Consider the following 21724-nt stretch of genomic DNA (forward strand, 5'->3'; position numbering starts at 1 on the left):
AATGGACCAGATGCTAATCTATAATCCTTCAGTATCCTTATAGTTTAGATAGATTAAAGTACTCAGAAACCAATGATTTTTGATGACCTTATAAAAGTGTTAGTGTATTGTTTATTCTTCTATCTATCTGTCTATCTATCTATCTTGTTACAATTAGGTCCATTTATGAATATATTGAATTTAAAGTTTTGGAATTTTCCATTCCAATTTCAGGGGTTTTTTTGTATCCATTTAGGGTAATTATTTGGCTCCCTTATTATTCACAAAATCATGAAATCAGACAATGTTATTTGAAAATGACTTTAGTGATCATCTAATCTAACCCTTTCTCCTTTTTACAGATGAGAAAACTGAGGCCTAAAGAATAATTGTCCATTGTTATATAGATAGTATGCAACAAAATTAAGATTTTAATCCACGGGACAGCTAGATGGTGCAATAGAGAGATCATTGACCTTGGAGTCAGGAGAACCTGAGTTCAGAAGTGGCTCCAGATACTTAATCCTTACCAGCTGTGTGACCCCTAGGCAAGTCATTTAATCACAGTTGCCTTACCAAAAAAAAAAAAAAGTTTTAGTCCATGTCTTCTGACATTTAATTTTATAGATTTTTATACTTCACTTGTAAATAGGAAAAAAAGTGTACCACATGAGCTAAATTTTGAATCAACATAAAGATAGCTATAAAAAGACATTCAATAACTCTAGAAGAAAGTCATTATACTGTTTCCTTATCATACATCTTACCCAAATTGAATGGGACCAAGCACTATCCACATTTATGACATTCCAAAGGAATGTTTTTAGGACCTATCCCTTATGAGATCCTGACTGGTAATAGTTATACAACAGTTATACATTGTAATGGTTTTTTGGTCATGCAATCTGACATTGCAAGTTCTCTTGAAACTATATGACTAAAAGGTGTCAAATTTTCTTCTCTGAAAGAGACTGGCAAAAGTCCCTTAAGTATAAAACAACTGTATATGCAAGATGGTAACCATATAAATGAGGTTGCGGGGTACATAAATATGAAAAATACTATTGTTTAGCATGTGTTGCTACATCAGACCTTTCAGTGTTCTGCGGATTTAAGAGCACTGAAGTGAGCCCGCTAAAGTAGGCCTTGGATAAGACAAATTGTAACCTAAGCTGGTATGCATTTACATATTCTAAAATATAGCTGGTACTTCAGATCTAGAGGTGAATAAGGGGAATGTATTCAAGGTGGTGGTGTCATAAAGAGGTGCTATAGAAACTCTGAGGAACAAACCAGATTAACAAACTGAAGATATCTGATGATTTTAAAGCTCCATTCAAAGGCACAAACTGTGCCTTTGCTAAAGAGAAAGGAAAAAACAGAATACCATAACCTTTAAAAAATAAATAAATAAAAAAGCATGATAGTGACACCAATTATCTGTGCTCTGTGAAACCTGGGAGACTTTTGTCATTTCCGATTGAATTCTTTTGTGAAATACTGTTGTCTAATATTATTTTGGTAGGGTAGAGGTCATGCCTTTGATTATTGCATTTGCCAACAAATAAAGATTCAATAACTTTTCAGAGATGATTGGTAAAATGATCTCCAGTAAATTGTTCTTCCCCTAAAGGTTTTTTGTTTTTGTTTTTTTGTAAAGCAAACAGAAAAATACAAAAGTACAAAGGAGTTTTTACAAGCTTGTTTGTCAGGGTTCATTTTTAGAAATGATTAATAGTATTCTAGGAAGGTTATACCATTACCAACAAAACATCTAGATCAGAACTAGAGACTTTTTCTAGCATTTTTCTTTTGTTTTTAGATGAATATTATATCTACATGGCATTAAGATTAATTGGCTCAGTTGGTTGGATTATTGTGGTAATGAAGAAATATAGTTTGAAACAAGAATTAATATAGTTAGCCTTAGAATAAAAATTATGTCCCCTGACTATACACTGTATCTTGATTCTTAACCAGCCATCTCCAATGCCAGAGTCACAAAGAAGCCCAGATAATAGTGTGAACATTGCCAGAAAAATTATACCAAATGTATGGACAACTTAAAATGAAAGTGAACAAAATGGTTTTCAACATGTTATATTGTATCTGCCCCCATTAGACTGTGAGCTCCTTAAGGGGAAGTGCTTCTTTCTTTCTTTCTTCATTACATGTCCATTGATTACCACAGTGCATCCCCAAAATAAGTATTTTAAAAAATACATTAATAAGATCCAGCATTTCAGGATTTGTAAAACAATTTGCAAATATCTTTGTCCTCACAACAACCAAGAGAGATGTCCTAATAATTGTCTGAGACCAGATTTAAATTCAAATTTAACATATAATATATTGTACTAGTTAGCTGGCTATTAGAACCAATTGTTGCTTATTCTAGATTTTTTTTGTTCATAAAAGATAATCATATAAATATTAAAATTAACTAAATATTAAAAGTAGCTACAATGGAATGATATAAATTATGCACAGTTATGCTATATCATATTCCCAGTAGTAACTTGTACATGCCAAGTCTAGTGATATGCTGCGTGATATATTTGACAGACACCTAGAACTGGACTCAGAAAAACTTGAGTTCAAATCCTACCTTAGCAGAAGTCACAACATTTAATTGCCTTAGTTTCCTCATTGAACTAACTGATTTTAACATATTCCATACAGTGTTGTTGTGAGAACCAGAGATAATATATAGAAAGCTCTTTGCAAAACTTTAAATAATATATGTTTTAGGCTTCATGATCATAATCATCATCTTCATCATCATCATCATCATACATGACTAGAAAAGGAGGTTACTCAATCATCCAGCAAGACTAAAAGATTATAAATGAGTGATCTAATTAAAATAATGCTACCTAGATAATAAAGTATCTGATGAAAATCTTTCATGTCTTAGAAAGAGAAGGACAATATTAAGACATGATTGGAAGTCACAGAGAGTTTGTTTTCTGGAGAGATAATGGGAGTACATATAGAGATGAAACTATGAAGCCAAACAATTATCACAATATTAAGGAGAAAGCACTTTAACTTGACTGGTAAGGCCTTCATTCATCTATGATAAAGCCATTTTGGAGCCTATGAATATCCCACTCTGAAGAATTGATTAGAATTATGCTTAATGGTTGTTAATTCAACATGATTTTGTGTCACATTGTGTTTGAGTGCAACATTTTATTTTTGCCATATGCAGAACAAAAGTTACTTGAAAACAAATGATATCTTACCCATTGCTCCATATCTGTGGAGGGTAGGTTTTCAATGCAGAGAATAATAGTGTTCATGAATGTCACAATACAATGCTGATAACAATAATTTGTAATTAAAATTGAAGTTACTAGCATGTTTGTTTATTTTTTAATATTTTATTAAGATATGATGTCTCAACATCTTAGGTTTCTTACAAATATGCTTCTCTACCAAATAAAGCCTGTTTCATCAAAAACTTCCTAATTTTTACTTTATTTTAAAAATTGAATCCATGATTTCATTGGTATAAATAAGCATTTACTAATGCAAATTGATTGGTTCCAGCTCTAACACATTCCTTGAGTTTTTCCTGAGGCACCAAGAGTTCAAAAAAAATTTTTTTTTTTTGCCAGATCATATCGTCAACATGAATCAGAGGCAGAATTTTACTTTTCTGCCTAAGAAGCCTTTACACCAAACTACACCTAAGAATATCTGAGAGTGTCTTCCTCCAACCTAAGAAATATAGTAACTTTCCTTCTTTTGGATTAAATAATGCTGGATTTTTCTGAATCCTGGTATCACAATTATCACTGTATTTTTTTGTGAAATTCTACAAGGAATGGCTTGCCAATTCTGACATAACACAAAATACTTTTGAACAAAATTTGTGTCATTTCTACTTTATGTAAGTTTTACAGAATCCTGTAATTTTACAAAATTATGTAAAACAATAATATAAAGATATGGATTGTTTCCTATCCAAAATATATGTACCAAATTCTGCCCAAAGACATTAATAAGATTGAGCCAGCAACTATGATCCTTCTATATAGCTAAGATGAGCTTCTTCAGCTCTTGGTTTCTTCTTCATCTGCTGAATGACTCATGCTTCTATGACCTTTCCACCTGCTGTCCTGTATTCTTTCTCTTCCCAATTCATCTATTCAAAAATATTGTCACTCAGTGAAACCTATTTTAGAATTTCCTCTGTGTAACAAATTAATCCTAAATGGCAGTCATGTGTAGTCATAGAATATCTTTCAACTAGTGACAGACTTCCTTACAAATAGGGAAAGCATTAGGTTCTACAAATTTTTTCTCCCCCATTCTTCCAGAAATAATGCAGGGAATAACTTTAATATGTTGACAAACATCTAACTGAATACGTGCTTTCTTCTGGGATACCAAAAAATAAATGAGAGAAAGGAAATAAACTTCATATTTGGGAGGCGAATTTAAACTCAAGGGCTTTAAACCCAAAGCTTCTCTTTGGACTTGAGCAGCTGACGCAGCAACTACTAGGGAGTCTAGGGGAAAATGCATTCCTTTTGTGGCAAATCATAGCCAATACCTTTCTTATATCCTGTAGTACTATAAAAACAGATTGGTAGATATGATGGTTGAGTAACCCAAGTAGTATTAAAAAGACTGTGCAGCTTCTGAGACAGTGTAGGACAGAAAAAGGCCAAAATTTATAAGAGAGGTATCCTGCTTTGATTATGTTTCATGATATAATTTAAAGGGTAATTTTTTAAATACCTGTATAAATCTATAGATTTACCTTCCTTCTGATACTATCAATTATATCCATATATATATATGTGTATATATATATACATATATATATATGCATGTGTATACATGCATAATCATATGCATACTACAATAACTATATATATAAAAGATGGTCTGAAATGTGTCTCCTTTTTAGATTACAAGCTACTTGAAAGAAGGGATATTTTTTTCTTTTTTTATCCCCAGTGCCTAGTACAATACCTAGTATGTAGTAGCATTTTAAAAATGCTAGTTACCTACCTGATTGAATTGTACAACCATTTCATATTGTCAAGCTTGGAAACTACTTTGGTTTTCTAAATTTTTACAAATCATATGCAATAGATTGGCAAACTTTTTAAATTCTACTCCATCAATATATCTCAAATCTAAGCCTCTTTCTATTCACATTTTTACCTTCTAATTCAGCCCCTTATTACTTCTAGCATATATAATTACCTTACTAATTTATGAACTGATTTCTCTTCTGCACAATCTATCCTTCACACTGGTACCAAAGTCATCTGACTAATGTGACACACAGAGAATTCATTCCTTTGCTCTGTCTCTACAAGTAGGTGATATAATAGAGAGCAGGTCAAGAGGAGCTGAGTTTAAATTTGATCTCAGAGATTTATTAGCTGTATGATCTTCATCAAGTCTCTTAAACCTGTTTTGCCTCAGTTTCCTCCTCTATAAAATGACCTGGAGAATGAAATTGTAAACTGTTCCATTTTCTCTGCCAAGAAAACCCAAAATAAGTTCAAGAAGATCCATATAAGACTAAATCACCATAAAAATAGTAAGGTCTCTCTATATTGCATACCAGAAGAAAAAGAAAACAAAACAAACCCCTCTTTTTCAAAAACAATCCCACAACCTGACTTTCAATATGTTTTATAAATTGGTTCCAAACTATTGAATTACCTTTATTTTATACTATTAATTTTCATTCATTCTAAGTTTCAGGAAAACTGAATTGTACATTATTTGATCTCTTATTCTGCACTCTCCTGATTTAGTTATTTACATATACTATTCCAAAAGCCTGGAATGAATCTCTCTCAATTCTCTATTAAAATACTTGCCTTCCTTCAGTTAATCTTAGTGCTACATGGAAGAAATCTACTATGAAGATTTTTTTCATCATTCTAACTAGAAATTATCCCTAATCCTCGAATCACAAATACTACTGTATTTGACTTTTTCAATGTACTTATTCATATTCTAATTTGTATTATAACTATCCCTCTGCACATCTTATTCCTAAGATATATTGTCCCTAAAAGTAGCAATAATATAATCTTTCTCTTTTCTTTTGTAAGATCCTAGCATGTCCCTTGCACACAATAAGTGTTTGATTAATGGTTGTGTAATTGAATTGCTGTTTTATTTCTCTCTATAGAGTGCTTGTCATTTGGTGTGTCTAATTCTTCATCAACTTACTCCCTTACTCCTTAGCCATTTCCAATCTATCTTTTATGCTCATCACTCCCTGGAAGTCCTCCCTGGAAGGTTATTATTGACTTTCTAATGACCAAAATCTGTGTTAATTTTTAGCACCCTTTCCTTCATCTGAAAACTCTCCATTCACCCTTAGCCTCCACAGTACCATACCTCCTCATTCTTCTAAAGATCTTAATGTTACTTCTGCCATTTAAAAAAATGATTCCTATTTCCACTAGAATACCATACTCTTACATTTTTGTCCACTCTCATAGGCGAGGAAATATTGGTATTGTATAGGGGAAAAAAGGAGAGAAAATCAAGTTCTTCTCCTTAAAATGTATAAACAAGAAGGAAGAAATTTAGTTTTTACAATAAAATTATTTTTTGTACTTTGATCAATGTACAATGATAGAAATAAATTTTTTTCATGTAATTGGTACAGCATTACAAATGCGGCTTAAGTTTTTTTCTTTGGTATTCTAAATTTTGGAAGAGGATATTCAAATATTTTTTGAAAAATTAACCTATGATTTTACATTGTACAGAGGAGCTCAGTCTCATCTAAAAGTGATTCTATTATAATATAAAAAAATTGAAAAAATAGCAAATGACTGATAAAAAGAGAATTATGAAGAGTCATATAAGGGTGATGCCTCTCTAAGGTTTGCTCAGTTTTACACACATTATCTTATGTGATATCAATAAGATTACTGAGGAATCTCATTGACAATCAGATTTCTAAAAGATATACCTGAAGAAAAAAAAAAACTGAGCAAGTAATTAATGAGTAGTTAAACTTCCTATACATGACAGAAATGATAAAGCTGTGAAAGAATTGAGGATTTTATTCCTAAAGACAATAACAACAACAAAAATTTATGTAAGATGAGGACATGATGAATATCATGTAAAGGGCAAGATTTCTCCTGGGGATATATAAATTATAATAAAAATTCTCCTATGTAATATTAGAATCTTTTCTCTAGAATATTAAATAGTGTATGGTCTCTTTTGACAGAAAGCTAAATACTCTTGTTAGCATATTCAAGTAGCATGACATATGCTAATTTTTTTTACATTTTCTTTAATATTCAACTTAACTTGGGAGTAGAAAATAATCTTTAATTGAAATAACATATTTGCAATGGTCAACAATATTCAATAACACTATGAAATGGATCTGCACTAATTATTTATATACTATAATTGAAGTTCACTATCATTTTTAATTAATATATCATTCTAAGGCATGTTAACATTATTGATCCTATAATCACTTTTGAATTCTAAAGTTTTCCAGGCATGTAAGTTCTCAAGATTAATTTATACCAATAGGAGTTACTAGGAACGTTTTTCTAAAGTTCCAACTTACCTTGAAAAGCATGTTGTCTTATAGCTTCTTTCAGAATCTGAATTATATATCTTTGAGTCTTTATGCAACTGATTGGTGATATATTCTACACTTTCAATAGGAGTGGGGTAGATAAAATCAACCTATGATTTTGAAAATAATATATTCCTCATGTTTTGCTGACACTATTGGCAAGAGATACCTGTGAAAATTCTAGGAGACTTTGATAAAAGCTCTTCCTTCTTTTTTTTTTGTATAATGGAATTTATGATAATATAATCACTGTTACCCAAAGTCTTCTCTTAAGCCACTGTAAATGTCAAATATGTTACTGTCTTGAGGTATTTTAATATGAACTCTGCTAAAAGTGATTCTACAAGATACCTCTAATAAAGTGTTAAATTTTGCTATTGAAATAAATGGCCTGATATTTTCAGCAACAATTTGAATATACATGTGAAATTTTTAAAATTTCGTGCTCTTGATAGTGTTGATAATCTTTTAATGATTCTAAAAGTTCACAAAATGTAATTTCTTTTATAGGAAACAGAAGAAGTAAAATATTTTATTAAGCTATGTGCTTAGTATAATAAGTATCAGGGGTATATTAATTTTCTGTTCATGACATTCTATTTTAATTTCAATGGGCAGAATTTTTTTTTCATAAAGATTTCAAGATGCTGGTTAAGTTATGTATAAATTGTCTATATGTCCCAAAACAATCATTTGATCTTCTCAGGTTCTGTGATGGAGAATACATTCAATTACTTACCAGCTGCACTTGAACATGGAGTTATTCTGCCCATATTTTTCCACATTAATAGGATATGATTCTAGAATCCAGAAGAGCTATTTTGATGGGTATTAGTAAATAGGAAAAGGAAAAGCATTTGATCAATATGATTTCCTCTTTAGCTGTAGAAACTACTCAAGAAATCAGTGTATTACATATACTACTTTGGAACTCAAAAGATAACATGTATCAATGAAGTCAACATGATATTGTAGAGGAAAAAGAGAAGAAATGAATTTGGAGTAAGAAATCTTGAGATTCAATCTTTGTTTTGACACTTACTAAATTATGACAGTTGGCAGTCCATTCTTAGTCTCTCTAGGTCTGAATTTCCTCATTTATAAAATAAGGGGATTTGATTAAATAATCTCTAACTAAACTCTTTGGTCTCCACAGAAGAAATTTTGTTTTCTGCAGGCATTTTGTCTCTCCATGTCAATAAATTTCTCCTTTCCCAACTTAATATTTTGTCTGCCTTTGTTTCCTCTAAATTCCAACTAAAATCTGCCTTCTTAAGGTAACCTTTCTTGATTTCCAGGCCTAGTGAAGTTCAAACATGATCACACATATAAAGTATTTTTTAAACTTTAAAATACTATATGTGATAATGATGATGATGATGATGAGGAGGAGGAGGAGGAGAAGGAGGAGGAAGAGGAGGAGTCTCCTGTCACTAGGCCTCCAGTTTGATGATATTTTCATTCCCTGAGCCTCCAGTTGAATTCACTTTTATAGAGCTATAGAAGAACAATCTTGTAAATGCTTAACAACCCAGCAATCCAAACAAAAATACCTGCCCACACATTTTTAAACCTAATCTGCATCAGTAACAATTTCTAAAGTTTAGAAAATCAACAAGGCAATAAATTCATCTTTGATTTAGAGCACTGTCATTCTTTAATTGTATAAATACTCAATATAAATGTGCAAATTGAAAATTTAGCAATCCCTCCCACTGATTGGCCTTTATGCAACCCCTTCCCTTTGTTGATTATCTCCACTTTAATTTATATTGTACATAATTGTTTTCACAGTTGTCTCTCCCATTATATTGTGAGCTTTTCAAGAGCAAGGCATTTTTTTGCCATTTTTTTTGCATCCCTGTGTTTAGCACAATGTAAATATGTAATTATTTTTGCATCCCTGTGCTTAGCACAATGTAAATAAAATTAGTGTTAAGTAAATGCTTAATAAATACTTATTCACTGACTTCAAGCTCTAAGTATCTAAATCCATACATTAGAAAACATACTTTTTTTTTTTTTTTTACCACAGATCTTCTTAAAAGAAGTGATCTCACTTCTATAGAAGGAAGAGTTTATTTTAATTTTCTTACTCTTAAGTGAATTCAACATAAAGATGCAGGGTGATAATGTTCTTGAAAACAACTGAGTAAAGGCACCATACTAATAAAATTCATGGTCTTTAATGTACAACTGCCAGTATCTAAATCAAATCAACCCTCAAAAAGTCAACTAAAATATTAAATAAAAGGAAATCTGAAAAAAAATATGAAACAAAATACATAGTTTTGTCCCCATCGAGTATAAGACATGGAGATAGAAATACATTCTGATGTTGTTTTGATTCATGAAAAATGGTAATACATAGATACAATAGTAAAAAATGAGACAGTGTGACAATAATATTAATCATGTTATAAAAGGATACCTATTCTTAATGCCTAATGTAAAAAGTGAATGCATCTGCATATGAAAGTAACTATGTAAATTTAGAATGTACTGATGGAAGAATACAAATATGTGTTTCTGATATATATAAAATCTTCTTAACCCCTCCTATGACATTCATTGTTAGACAGCATTTCTTGGGATATATTTTATTAACACAATCAGAATACATCTGAATTAGAAGTTCTGTTAAGAAAGAAAGCAACGTAATCATAGGACATAGAACATGGGATCACCAAACACACATTATGGGAAGAATTCAGAAAAAGTAAGGTTTAAAAAGATGGAACTCTAGATTTGAACAACATTCAACATTTGCTTGAGTAATATAGAAGACAAGGAGTATGTTGCTTTAAAACCTGGAACTTAAAAACAGTATTCTTCACATCTGTAAGGGTCCTTTAAATGGGAGGGCACAGTGCAACAGGAGATTTGAGTGGCCCAGAAGTATTCTCTGTGGATATAGCACTGCCCTGTGGGTGGGATCCTGGACATATTGAGATAGCTTTGTAATGGGTGATGGCTTTCTCGGTTGGCTGTGTGTATGAGTTCACAGGCCCCTTATAAGCCCACTGCAGACAGCAGTCGCTCTCTTTAACCTGGCTCCCTAGCCTGGGATAGCCAAGCCGAACCAAGCTGATGGATAGCCAAGGGAGGTAAGAAGTTTGGTAGTGAACACATGGATCTTCAGACCAGATGTTCACTAGGGAACTAAAAAGTCAGGGCATCAAGTCAGGGCATTATGTGAGTAGGTATAATAAAGGCTTTTAAGATTACATGTGGCTGTTCTTGAGTGCACTACCGGTTATTAAACTACCATTCAAGAAATTGTGGCCAGAGACCTTTGAAGGCCTCAGAGGAGGCGAGCCAGGTAGAGTTGACACTGCAAAGGTCAGTGGTCAAAGGTACTCTGTTGGGCCTAGGACAGACTAGTAATTGTTACTGCCAGGAGGGCATGTTACACACATCTATTCTAAAACACAGGAGTAAGAATTTTTTTGATTATTCAAAATTCCATAGTGCTTCTACAGGCAAAATCAAGAGATATGAACATATTATGATTTATGGGTTGTCTACAAATTTGCTATGCAGAGATTGGATGGAGGTTACCCTAAGAAACAATAAAATTAGGGTTTTTACCTGACATAAACTTAAAGCTTAAAACTATTATGATAATTATATTTTAAAATAAATTATTTCCTTTAGATTTATGTGCACTTAATGCATTTAAACCTTTTATTCTGAGAAGGGATCCACAGGCTGCACCAGATTGTAAGAAATTTAACACATACACACACAGAAAAATGGTGACTAACTCCTGAATTAGAATAAGATGAGTCAATCTAGAATTTAGTAATGTGGGAACATAAAGTAATAAAATATTAAAACAAAAAAAAACTTTTTTGAGGCCTTCAGATTTAAAACATAGGCAGCAAAGGAAACAGAATGCTTTGCCTGGTGTCAGGAAGGTCTGAGTACAAATCCAGTTTCAGACACTTATTAGTTATGTGCCTTTGGGGAAGTCACTTTATCCTGTTTGCCTCAGTTTTCTCATATACTTTAATATTCTATCATAAAGAAGTGGCCAGAGATAATTTATTTGTAAATTTTGCCATAAACCACAGATATCCCATTAGTTACTCTCTGATGTCTCAATAATTTAAATGTCCTTTTCTATGATTATAAGGAATCATAATATATAAGAATCATTGCTTTAATTCCTCTTTCTTATTGCAAATCAATCCTTGCCTTTAACCTTATTATCTATTTTCAAAACTTTAAATTATCTATATTTATTTATATAATAAAGTTCTAAGATATTACTACTTACAAAGTTTTTCAAAGAAATACACTGAAATATAACTATATTTTTTCAATGGATCAGAGATTTCTATTTTATTCTTAATAATCTTAATTATTAAATTATTAAAATATCCTAATATATAGAACAATGAGAAATTTCTCATAAAAATTTTGGAGCACATTTTATATACAATTAAAGTTAAAATGTGGTAGCAAAACATTATTACTAACACTGAATGTTACTTCCAAATAGTTCTGTTATCATTGTTAAATAATTGCCTGGAGACATATTACTGTGGTGTTATAGACTCTCTAAATTTAAAGTAAGGTATCAATACAACTAAGAATATATCCTATATGTCCTGATCCAAGTCCAAAGCCTCCTACATGATACCAGTGAATATATCTAACTCTTTTTTTGTCATATTTTAGAAAATTCCAAATTAAATTATAACATTCACAACCAACCACTCCCACTTGATGTAAGGTTATGACAATTTCCAAATAAGGAGAAATTTTCTAACAATGAGACTAAGTCACAGGTAGCCTTAGAGTAGGGGAAAAGGCAGGCCTAAAAAAGATTAGTTAGAAAAAAAAGAGCCTTTCCCTAATCAATCCCTTTATAGGTGAAAATATATTTTTTTTTCTTCCTCAAATCTTACCATTGTATCATATCTAGAACTTTATTTTGCACATTGTACTTTCCCATTTTATTTTGACAGATTATGTTTAAACCCAGTTTTGCACATAATCTACTCTAACAAGGCTGTACTTACCTATACCTCCTTTATGAAGCATGTTCTGAGATAGAAGTGTTGTTTTTCAATTTGTCTTACAGGAGTTTGTCTGATTCTTTCATTTGCTTCTAATTCTCTTCATCTGGTTTTATACTTGACCATACATAACTGACCTATGCATTTTCTCTTTCCTCCATCCATAGGAGAATATAAACACTTGAAAGATTGATAAATCTATACAACAGCAAAACCTTTGTATTCCTTAAAATAGCAGTGTGGTATAATGGTTGGAGAGAGGGTCTTGGATTCAGGAAAACCAGAGTTCAAGCTTGCCTCTCTTACTCATAGTGGCTGAGTGACTTCAATAAATCACTTAACTTCTCCCTGTCTCAACAATTCACTAGAGCTATGAACTAAAGAAATCACTAATCTTTATTGATAGCATTTTTGTTATGAAGTCCTCATAGCAGTAAAATCATATATGTAAAGCCTCTCCCATTCCTCATATCTGGTAGAGTCATTTCCATATAAATATTTAATACACATCTGTTAATTTAATTAATGATGCCCTCTCCTTTATCTGTGATGAATTTCATATATTGGTTGACAAATATTGGTTGTCATTGAATAAGTACTTAAACCTGAAAAATGTCTATTTAGGTTCAACTCTAGTTGTTGATTTTAAAAATCTATAATAATGCCCAGATCTATAGAAAATGACTATAGAAAATGCAAGGCAGGCAAAGATGATCTCAAGAGTAGTTTTGAGTTTTTAATTCCATATAAGGTTTAACAGACTTCCATGAAGAAGAACCTGAAATCAACTTCCTCGGTGTGCAAGCCTACTAAAACATTACAAAATAGTAATAATAGCAATAACAATAACAAAAAAAACCCTAAATTCCCACAAAGTACCAAGGTACTTATATTGTTTCTGAAATAAGAGGTGGCCTCCAGACTCAGAGTGATGCTACAGGTCTGCTCCAAACTATTTTATATCTCTCATTGTTTTAGTATTAAAATATTTAAAAGCAGCATGGTGAAATAGAAAGACCATTGAACTTAAAACCTGAAGTCTTAGTGAATTGAAGTGAATTATTTAACCAGTTGTCTTTTATAAAATGAGGGTGATCTCTCTTCTCCATCTTTTCAGGTTATTGTAACACAGAGTTGTAGGAAAGCATTTTTTCAAAGTACTAGGCAGATTTAAGATACATTGTCTTGTACATTTAGGAACTCAGCCAAATGTGTTTTGGATAAATAAATGATCACAAATATATGAAGAACAAAGTGTAAGTGAGTAAATTTGCTGGAGAGTGTTCTTATTATCTTCTACCATATTTAATGTAAAAAAAAATCACATCCACCTGAATGATCTAGGAAACCTACTGAGATTACAGCCATAGTTTTTACTTGCAAAAAGAACTTACAGCTTCCAAATTTCAGAGGACAAGCATGTGCATCCATTGGGAAATCTTCAAGTTGCATGGGACATTCAGCAGAGATGGTCAATCTAAAAAAAATGAAAATACTATTTAATTACCAAATAATGTTTGGGAATTATTCTCTCTGGTTTTACAGTATGATAATTAATGTTCATTATCTCACAACTTCCATAGTAATTATCTTTAACCAAGATTTTCCAAATGATTTGGTGGTAATACCTTATATACTTGGAAGTCTGGTGAACTTGAGAAATTAGGATCAGAAGACCTAATTTACACTTGCATCATCAACTAATAGTGTGACTTTGGACAAATCATTTAACCTCAGTTACCTTGTCTGTAAAGTAAGATGATAATAATCTTTTTTTAAATGTATATATATATATATATATATATATATATATTTTTTTTTTTTTTTTTTTTTTTTTTTTTCTCCTGGCTGTCTCCCCTGTCTCTCCCTAATTTCCTCCTTGTTTCTTCTCTGGACTCCTTCAATACCCACCTTAAATTCTATCTACTTCCTTTAATGTTAGTGCTTTTCCTCTGATAATCTCTCCAATGAATATTTTCTGGTCACAAGCCCAGTTCTTTTGGTTGTTGATAGATATGATTCCAGGGACCTGTGGTCTTTAATTCTGGCTGCAATAAGTCCCTGTACAATCCTAATTGCAGCTCGAGCATGTCCTTTTTTTTTTTCTTGTTTCCTACAAAATGGTTTATTTGATCTGGAGGTTTCAGAATTTGACAATGGTATTCCTATATGTTTTCCACAAAGAATCTTGTTGAGATGATGATTGTTGGATTTTTGAATTTTATTTCTACTTGTCCCTCATGTTCTATCACTCCAGGACAATTTTTTTTTTTGGATTATTTCCTTCATTATTGTTCCAAGGTTTTCTTTTTGGTCACAACTTTCAGGCATTCCAATTATTCCTATATTTCCTCTTGATCTGTTCTCCAGATCTGTCATTTTTGTTATAAGGTGTTTCACATTTTGTTCTATTTTTTTTTTCATTCTTTATAACCTGTTTTATTATTTCCTGGTCTCTTATAGCTTCACTGACTTCTCCTTGCTCAATTTTAATTTTCAAAGTGTTATTTTCATCTTTGAGACTCTGTATCTCCTTTTTTATTTGATTAACTTTTTTTTTCAAAATCTTGTTTTTCTTAGATTTTTAAAATATTTATTTATTTGTTTGTTTGTTTGTTTGTTTGTTTATTGCCTCAATGTCTCTTATTTGATTTTTACATTTTTTTGAGTTTTTCTATAAATTTCTGGGCAGGGAGCCATTTTATTTTACTCTTTGAGGTAGATTTTTTTTTTTAACTTCAGTATATGTAATGTTCTGGTTAGCTTTCTGAGAGCCTTCAGATTAACCTAGATGCAGAATAATCACTACAAGAATAGCCAGGGATGAAGTCTAAAGTCTTTATTGTCTCCTTTACAGTCTGTTTCCTTTGTCTGGGGATGGGCTAATGGGCTAGCTTTTTTTTTTTTTTTTTGACTTTTCCCCTCCTTTCCCTCCCCCACCCCAGATGGCAGGTCGACCAACACATGTTAAATATGTTAGAGTATAAATTAAATACAATATATCTATACATGGCCAAACAGTCATTTTTCTGAACAAAAAGAATCGGACTTTGAAATAGTGTACATTTAGCCTGTAAAGGAAATCCAAAATGCAGGAGGACAAAGTTAGAGGGATTGGAAATTCTATGTAGTGGTTCATAGTCATCTCCCAGAGTTCTTTCGCTGGGTGTAGCTGGTTCAGTTCATTACTACTCTATTGGAACTGATTTGGTTCATCTCATTGTTGGAGAGGGCCACGTCCATCAGAATTGATCATCATACAGTACTGTTGTTGAAGTATCTAATGATCTCCTGGGCTAGCTTTCTAGGGGACCTTCAGATGGGCCTTGGTTTTCTTAGTGGAGGAATACAGGAGGCAGGAGAGCCACCATGAGACTGGTCAAGTCTTCTCTGCTGTGGATGAGTTTGTACCTAGTTTATATACTCTATTACAATTAAATCTGAGTATATACCAAGTATGTACCAAACCAATTATTATATCCCTAGGGAAACATTATTTGCTGTAAGATTAAATCAATCATACTGAACTAGAGAACTTACATGCTAAACTAGATAACCATTGTTTTATCAATTCCACTGAGTTAACAACTTGTTGTAAAAATCCTTTTTTCAAGTACATTTCTCCAGATTTCTGGCCCATTACAAGTATCCTCCTCTGAAGATGAACTGGGTCTTCTCTATCCCTGTAGTGTTTCTATGCTTGGGTTCTTTCTTCTGTCAGTTCCTGGTTTTTTGTCTTTTTGTTTGTTTGTTTAATAAAAGCTATTAGTGTAAGCACCTCTAATCTTGGGGTTAGAGGGTAGTGGCTCTAGCTCCACTTCAGCTCTCCTCTCTGACCTAGAGCCCCAAACCAAGAGCTACACCATCCTGCAAGTGCCTGAAGCCAGCAGTATTCCTTCCCTAGTGTCTTTGTACTCACTGGTGTGCTTATTCCTTCTCATCCAGGGCAGCTCTCAGCCCAGTTGGCTCTGGTGTTCCTAATCAGGCGAGATTGGCTCAGCCTACCCTGACTCAGACCCTGACTCTAAAAACAATCAAGGAAGTGAAAGTTTTTGTGGTTCCTGCTTCACTAGCTCCAGCCAAACTTAGATAGTTGCAGGACTCCCAATTCGTATTTCAACAAAGTGAACCTGGAAGTGTTTGCATTTCACTTGGCCTTGGATATTTCTATATATCTTCTTTGGCAGTACCAGCAGGATCCTAGTTCTTTGCCAAATCATCTAGATTTTTCACCAGTCTATGTTCACACTGAGGTGAAATTTTGTTCTATTTGTGGGGGAAATCTAGAGAGCTTAAAACTTTCCAACCTATTCCAATATCTTCTCAGAATCCTCATATTCATTTTTTTCTTGCAACACTTGTATTACAGTCTCTTTAGTCATACCAGAGTTGATTGACATGGACTTTAGCTCCTGATATAAAAATCTGGGCACTTTCCTTTTACCATTGATTTGCTTGGTATACATGCTTAGCAATAGTATTTCTTTGTCTGTAGATATAACTATTTTGATGCTTTATTATTACAAATCCAAATTCCTTCCTAGAATGGATAATTCACTGACAGCTCTATCAAGTATACATATATGGGACTATATCCATCCCCTCCCACATTAACTATTCCCATATTTATTATCTTGTCAATTATGTGGGACTCTGGTAAAATCTCAAGATTATTTTGATTCATATCAATCATATTTTGAGGACTTTGGAACACTCTCACAGGATTATCTACTATTTTTAATTCTTTTGAGAATTATACATTCATATTTTTGACCTTTTTTCTGTTTGGGAATAGTTCTTGGTTTTTGGTCTTAACATTTTTCATTTGTTGCCTATATATTTTGAATAGCAAAACTTTATGAAATATGATTGACAAAGGTCATAGTTCCACCAGCTCTTTGATTCTTCCTTAATAAATTTTCTTGTTCCATCTTAACTACCAAATTCTGTGTTGACATAGATCATTTTCCAACAAATTTCCAGTGTACATAAGAGTTGATAATATAAATTTGATTGTGATTTCTCCAAAGAATTCTATATATAAAAAATGAATTTTCATTAAAAAAAGTTATGTTGGTTTATGCTTTTTTAAAATTTCCTTTCCTTTGTTTTCAAAAATAAAGGAAAATAAATGCAATAAGTTAACAGTAGAAGTTTTGAATTTAAACATACAGTAGGATTCTAATGGTAGCATAAGTTTTGCTGCAGGGTAGATTCTCAAATTGCTCATTCCAAGTTAGAATCTTATATCTAAATGTGAATGTGCTGTATGTGTGAGAATGAGCAATCTACACACAAAACCTTTGCTGTTTGCATTTCATGACTTCTTTATAACTAAATGTATTTACTATATGAAATTAGAACAGAGTTCCAGCATTTAAGCACTTAGAGATGTGAGACATGATTAGTTATATATATAGATATATCTATATATAATGACATATATATATAGATATATGTACATATATATTTTCTATTTTTTAAAAAAATGCTATTTTTGTTTTTACATTTAATTTCTAAAAGAAAAACCCAACCAAAACAAAACATTCTATCACTTCCAAATTAAACTCTGTCCAGTGAAAGAAACAATTAAAAGAAAAGTTAATTCTACCAGTACTACTTCTATTCTGTCCTATGAGTTCTTTATTTTTATTTATTTGTTTGTTTTTGTTTTAGGCCAGAAAGGAGAACTATTTCATTATTTGTCCTAGAGATTCTTTTTAATATGTTTCATCATTTGATTTTTATGATTTTTTTATTCATTTTGCTGTAGTCCATGAATGTATATGTATCTGTTTGTATATACATATGTACAGGTGAATATGTGTGTATATATATATATATATATATATAAATTTTGATCTGCATCAATTTATTCAAATTCCCCTATAAATCTCTGAATTTCTATATGAATGACCTCTTATACAATAATAATCCATGACATTGATTTACCAGAAGGTTTTTGTTTTGTTTTTTTTACTTTTCCTCCATTCCCCCAAAATCAATTTTTCTTCAATTTTTCCAAAAAAAACCCCAACCAACCAAACAAACAAACAAACAAGCAAACAAAAAAAACAGTGTGGATATAAATATGTTGGTATATGTTGGACATTGTTTTTCTGTCTTTGATATCTTTGGAACAAAATGGCAGTCGTTGGCCATTTAGTCAATCAATCAGCAATTTTTAAGTGTCCACTATGAATGAGTGGCACTATTCTTGTAACTGAGAATAAAAATACATTCAATAAAATAATCTCTACTTGAATTAATTACAGACATTTTCTTTTTTGGTATTAAACATGGTAGAAATATATGTTAAATCTAATGTATGCATACATATTTATACAATTATTGTTCTGCACAAGAAAAATCAAATCAAATCAAACCAATTAAAAAAAAAAAAGAAGCAGCAAAATAAAATGCAAGCAAGCAATAATGAAAAAGAGTGAAAATGCTATATCGTGAACTACATTCAGTCCCCATAGTCCTCTGTCTGGGTGTAGATGGCTCTTTTCATAAATGAACATTTGGAATTGGTTTGAATCATCTCATTGTTGAAGAGAGCTACATCCATCAGAACTAATCATCTTATAATCTTGTTGTTGCCATATATAATGCTCTTGGTTCTGCTCATTTCACTTAGCATCAGTTCAGGTAGGTCTCTCCAGGCCTCTCTGAAATCATCCTGCTGGTCATTTCTTACAGAACAATAATATTTCATAACATTCATATACTATAATTTATTCATCTATTCTCCAATAAGCCAAATCTGATGAGAATAAGATTCACACAATCTTTATCCCCCTCTTTTCTTTTCCTCAATTATAATAAATTTTCTTTGCCTCTTCATGAGATGTAAGTTCCCTCATTTTACCTGCACTTTCCACTTTTTCCAGTACAATCCCATTTTTACCTCTAATTTCTTTTTTTTTTTTTATATTATGATGTAAAGGGCTGAAACTTTGAGTTGATGCACTGAGATCAGACAACAGAGCACTTAAGGCTAATTACTGATTGAACAATATGCTATGCTTGGAAAATGGCCCTTCCCCACTATTCTGTGTTGGCCCAATCATTTGTTGTATATAGAGAATTGTGGGAAGGATTAGAGGGTGCAGTAAGACAAGCCAGACTCATTTTGGAGATAGAAGAGAAGAGAAGAGATGGCAGAGATCCTGTGTCCATTCCCTTCACTTCTACTCCTAAAGACCAAGAATAAAGACTAAGGACTTTTGCTTGTCCCGACTCTGGCTGATTCTAAGGTATCCAGGGTGCTAACATGGTTATCACATATTATAACAATAAAATCAAATTATACATGCACTCTCTATGTATACCCATAATAGAAATCCAGTTCTCAAGAGTTCTTTCCTTTTGACCTTTCTATGCTTCTCTTGAGTTCTATATTTGATGGTCACATTTTTTGTTTAGCTCTGGTCTTTTTATCAGAAATAAATTGAATTCACATGTTTTGTTGAATGTCCATCTTCTTCTCTGAAAGAAAATGCTCAGTTTAGCTGCATTTCAAGTTCTTTTGCCTTTCAGAATATCAGATTCCAGGCCCTTTGATCCTTTAAACTGGAACCTGCTAAATACTGGGTAATTCTTATTACAGCTCCTCAGTATTTGGATTTTTTTTTTCTGGCTGCTTGTTTTTTGGAGTTTTAATTTTGGGGTCTCTTTCAGGAGGTGTTTGATGAATTCTTTTAATGGTGATTTTACCTTCTGATTCTATGACTTCAGGGCAGTACTCTTTGATGGTTTACTTAAAAATAATGCCTACATTCTTTTTTTTAATCATGGTTTTCAGGAAGTTCAATAATACTTAGCTTTTCTCTCCTAGATCTATTTTGCAGGTCAGTTGTTTTCCCAAGTAGGTATTTTACATTTTCTTCTATTTTTTTTCATTTCTTTGGTTTTGCTTGACTGATTCTTGATGTCTCATTGAGTCATTCATTTCCATTTGTTCAGTTCTGATTTTTAGTGAATTATTTTCTTCATTTACTTTTTAACTTCTTTTTGTATTTGTCGTATTGAATTTTAAAATGAACTGTTTTGTTCTTTGGATTTTTTTCCATTTCACAAATTCTATATTTTCAGGAAGTTGTTTTCTTTTTCCATTTTGTCAAATCTATCTTTTAATGAGTTATATATTTTCCCATTTCATTAAGTCTATTTTGTAGTGAATTTTCTTCATATAGTTTCTGTGTTGCCTTTTACAAACCCTCTTGCAAATTTTTATTTCTTTTTCCCATTTTTCTTCTAGCTCTCTTTTAAGATCTTTTTAAATTGTTTCTAGGAGAACCTTGCATGATGGGGACCAGGTTATATCATTTTTGTGGCTTCATCTGGAGGCGATATGCTTTTAGTCTCCTCAGGGTTTGAAATCTTTTCTTTTCTTTCACTATAAAAACTATAAATCTATGGTCAGAGTTTGTTTTGCTTTTTTTACTCATTTTTTTAAAAGTTGAAACCTGCTTTTAGGGCAAGGGAAATTGTCCAAACTTACTCTACAAGCTGCAGCAGCTGACCTGGATTAGTGCTGGCTGACTTCCAGTGCTAGGTGGGCATGGCCAGATCCCATGAAATTCTGGTGATTTGGGGTTCACTATTTATCTTTTGTGTTTGATGTTTTATAACTTCTCTTCTGATCTACTGACTTGCAACCAGGGCAGAGTAGCCAACACTGCTGTAGATTCCTCCCCATAGAATCTCTGGTGTGCATAGCCCTCACTGCCCAGGGACTGTGCTGCCTGCACTTGGCATTTGGGCTCAGCCTGTTTGTGCCTGGTCTGCTTCCATCTTATTGAGACAGATCTTTTCAGGAGAGCTTTGAAATTATCTTCTGCTGGTAATTTGTTGCACCAATATTCACGGGTTCTGCTAGTCTAGAACTAATTCAGAGACTGGATTTGCTAAGCAGTTTGAGGGATGTAGAACACGAAAGAAACATGTATCCTCTCCACTATCTTGGCTCTGCCCCCAGAAATTTTCTTGTATATTTTAAATTTGCTATAGAGAAAGTTGGGCCAATTTGTAGTGTCATAAAAGTGTTGGGCTCCTCATTGTCAACATTGACTCTTTCCATATTTTTTTATTTGCATTACTTGCTTTGTGT

The 21724-nt window shown here is 32.3% G+C and overlaps 1 protein-coding gene across 5 annotated transcripts in view; it reads right to left on the minus strand.

Annotated features, from left to right (window-relative positions):
- Positions 1-21724, minus strand: part of GABRA5 (gamma-aminobutyric acid type A receptor subunit alpha5) — a 110365-nt gene that overhangs the window by 31107 nt on the left and 57534 nt on the right. For all 5 annotated transcript variants that reach the window (XM_074300318.1, XM_074300316.1, XM_074300315.1 and 2 more), the window contains exon 6: positions 14001-14083. In XM_074300318.1, coding sequence (XP_074156419.1) covers positions 14001-14083 — 83 coding nt within the window. The remainder of the gene's footprint in view (positions 1-14000; positions 14084-21724) is intronic.

This window comes from Sminthopsis crassicaudata, chromosome 3 (genome assembly GCF_048593235.1).
Source record: "Sminthopsis crassicaudata isolate SCR6 chromosome 3, ASM4859323v1, whole genome shotgun sequence".
NCBI classification, from domain to species: Eukaryota; Metazoa; Chordata; class Mammalia; order Dasyuromorphia; family Dasyuridae; genus Sminthopsis; species Sminthopsis crassicaudata.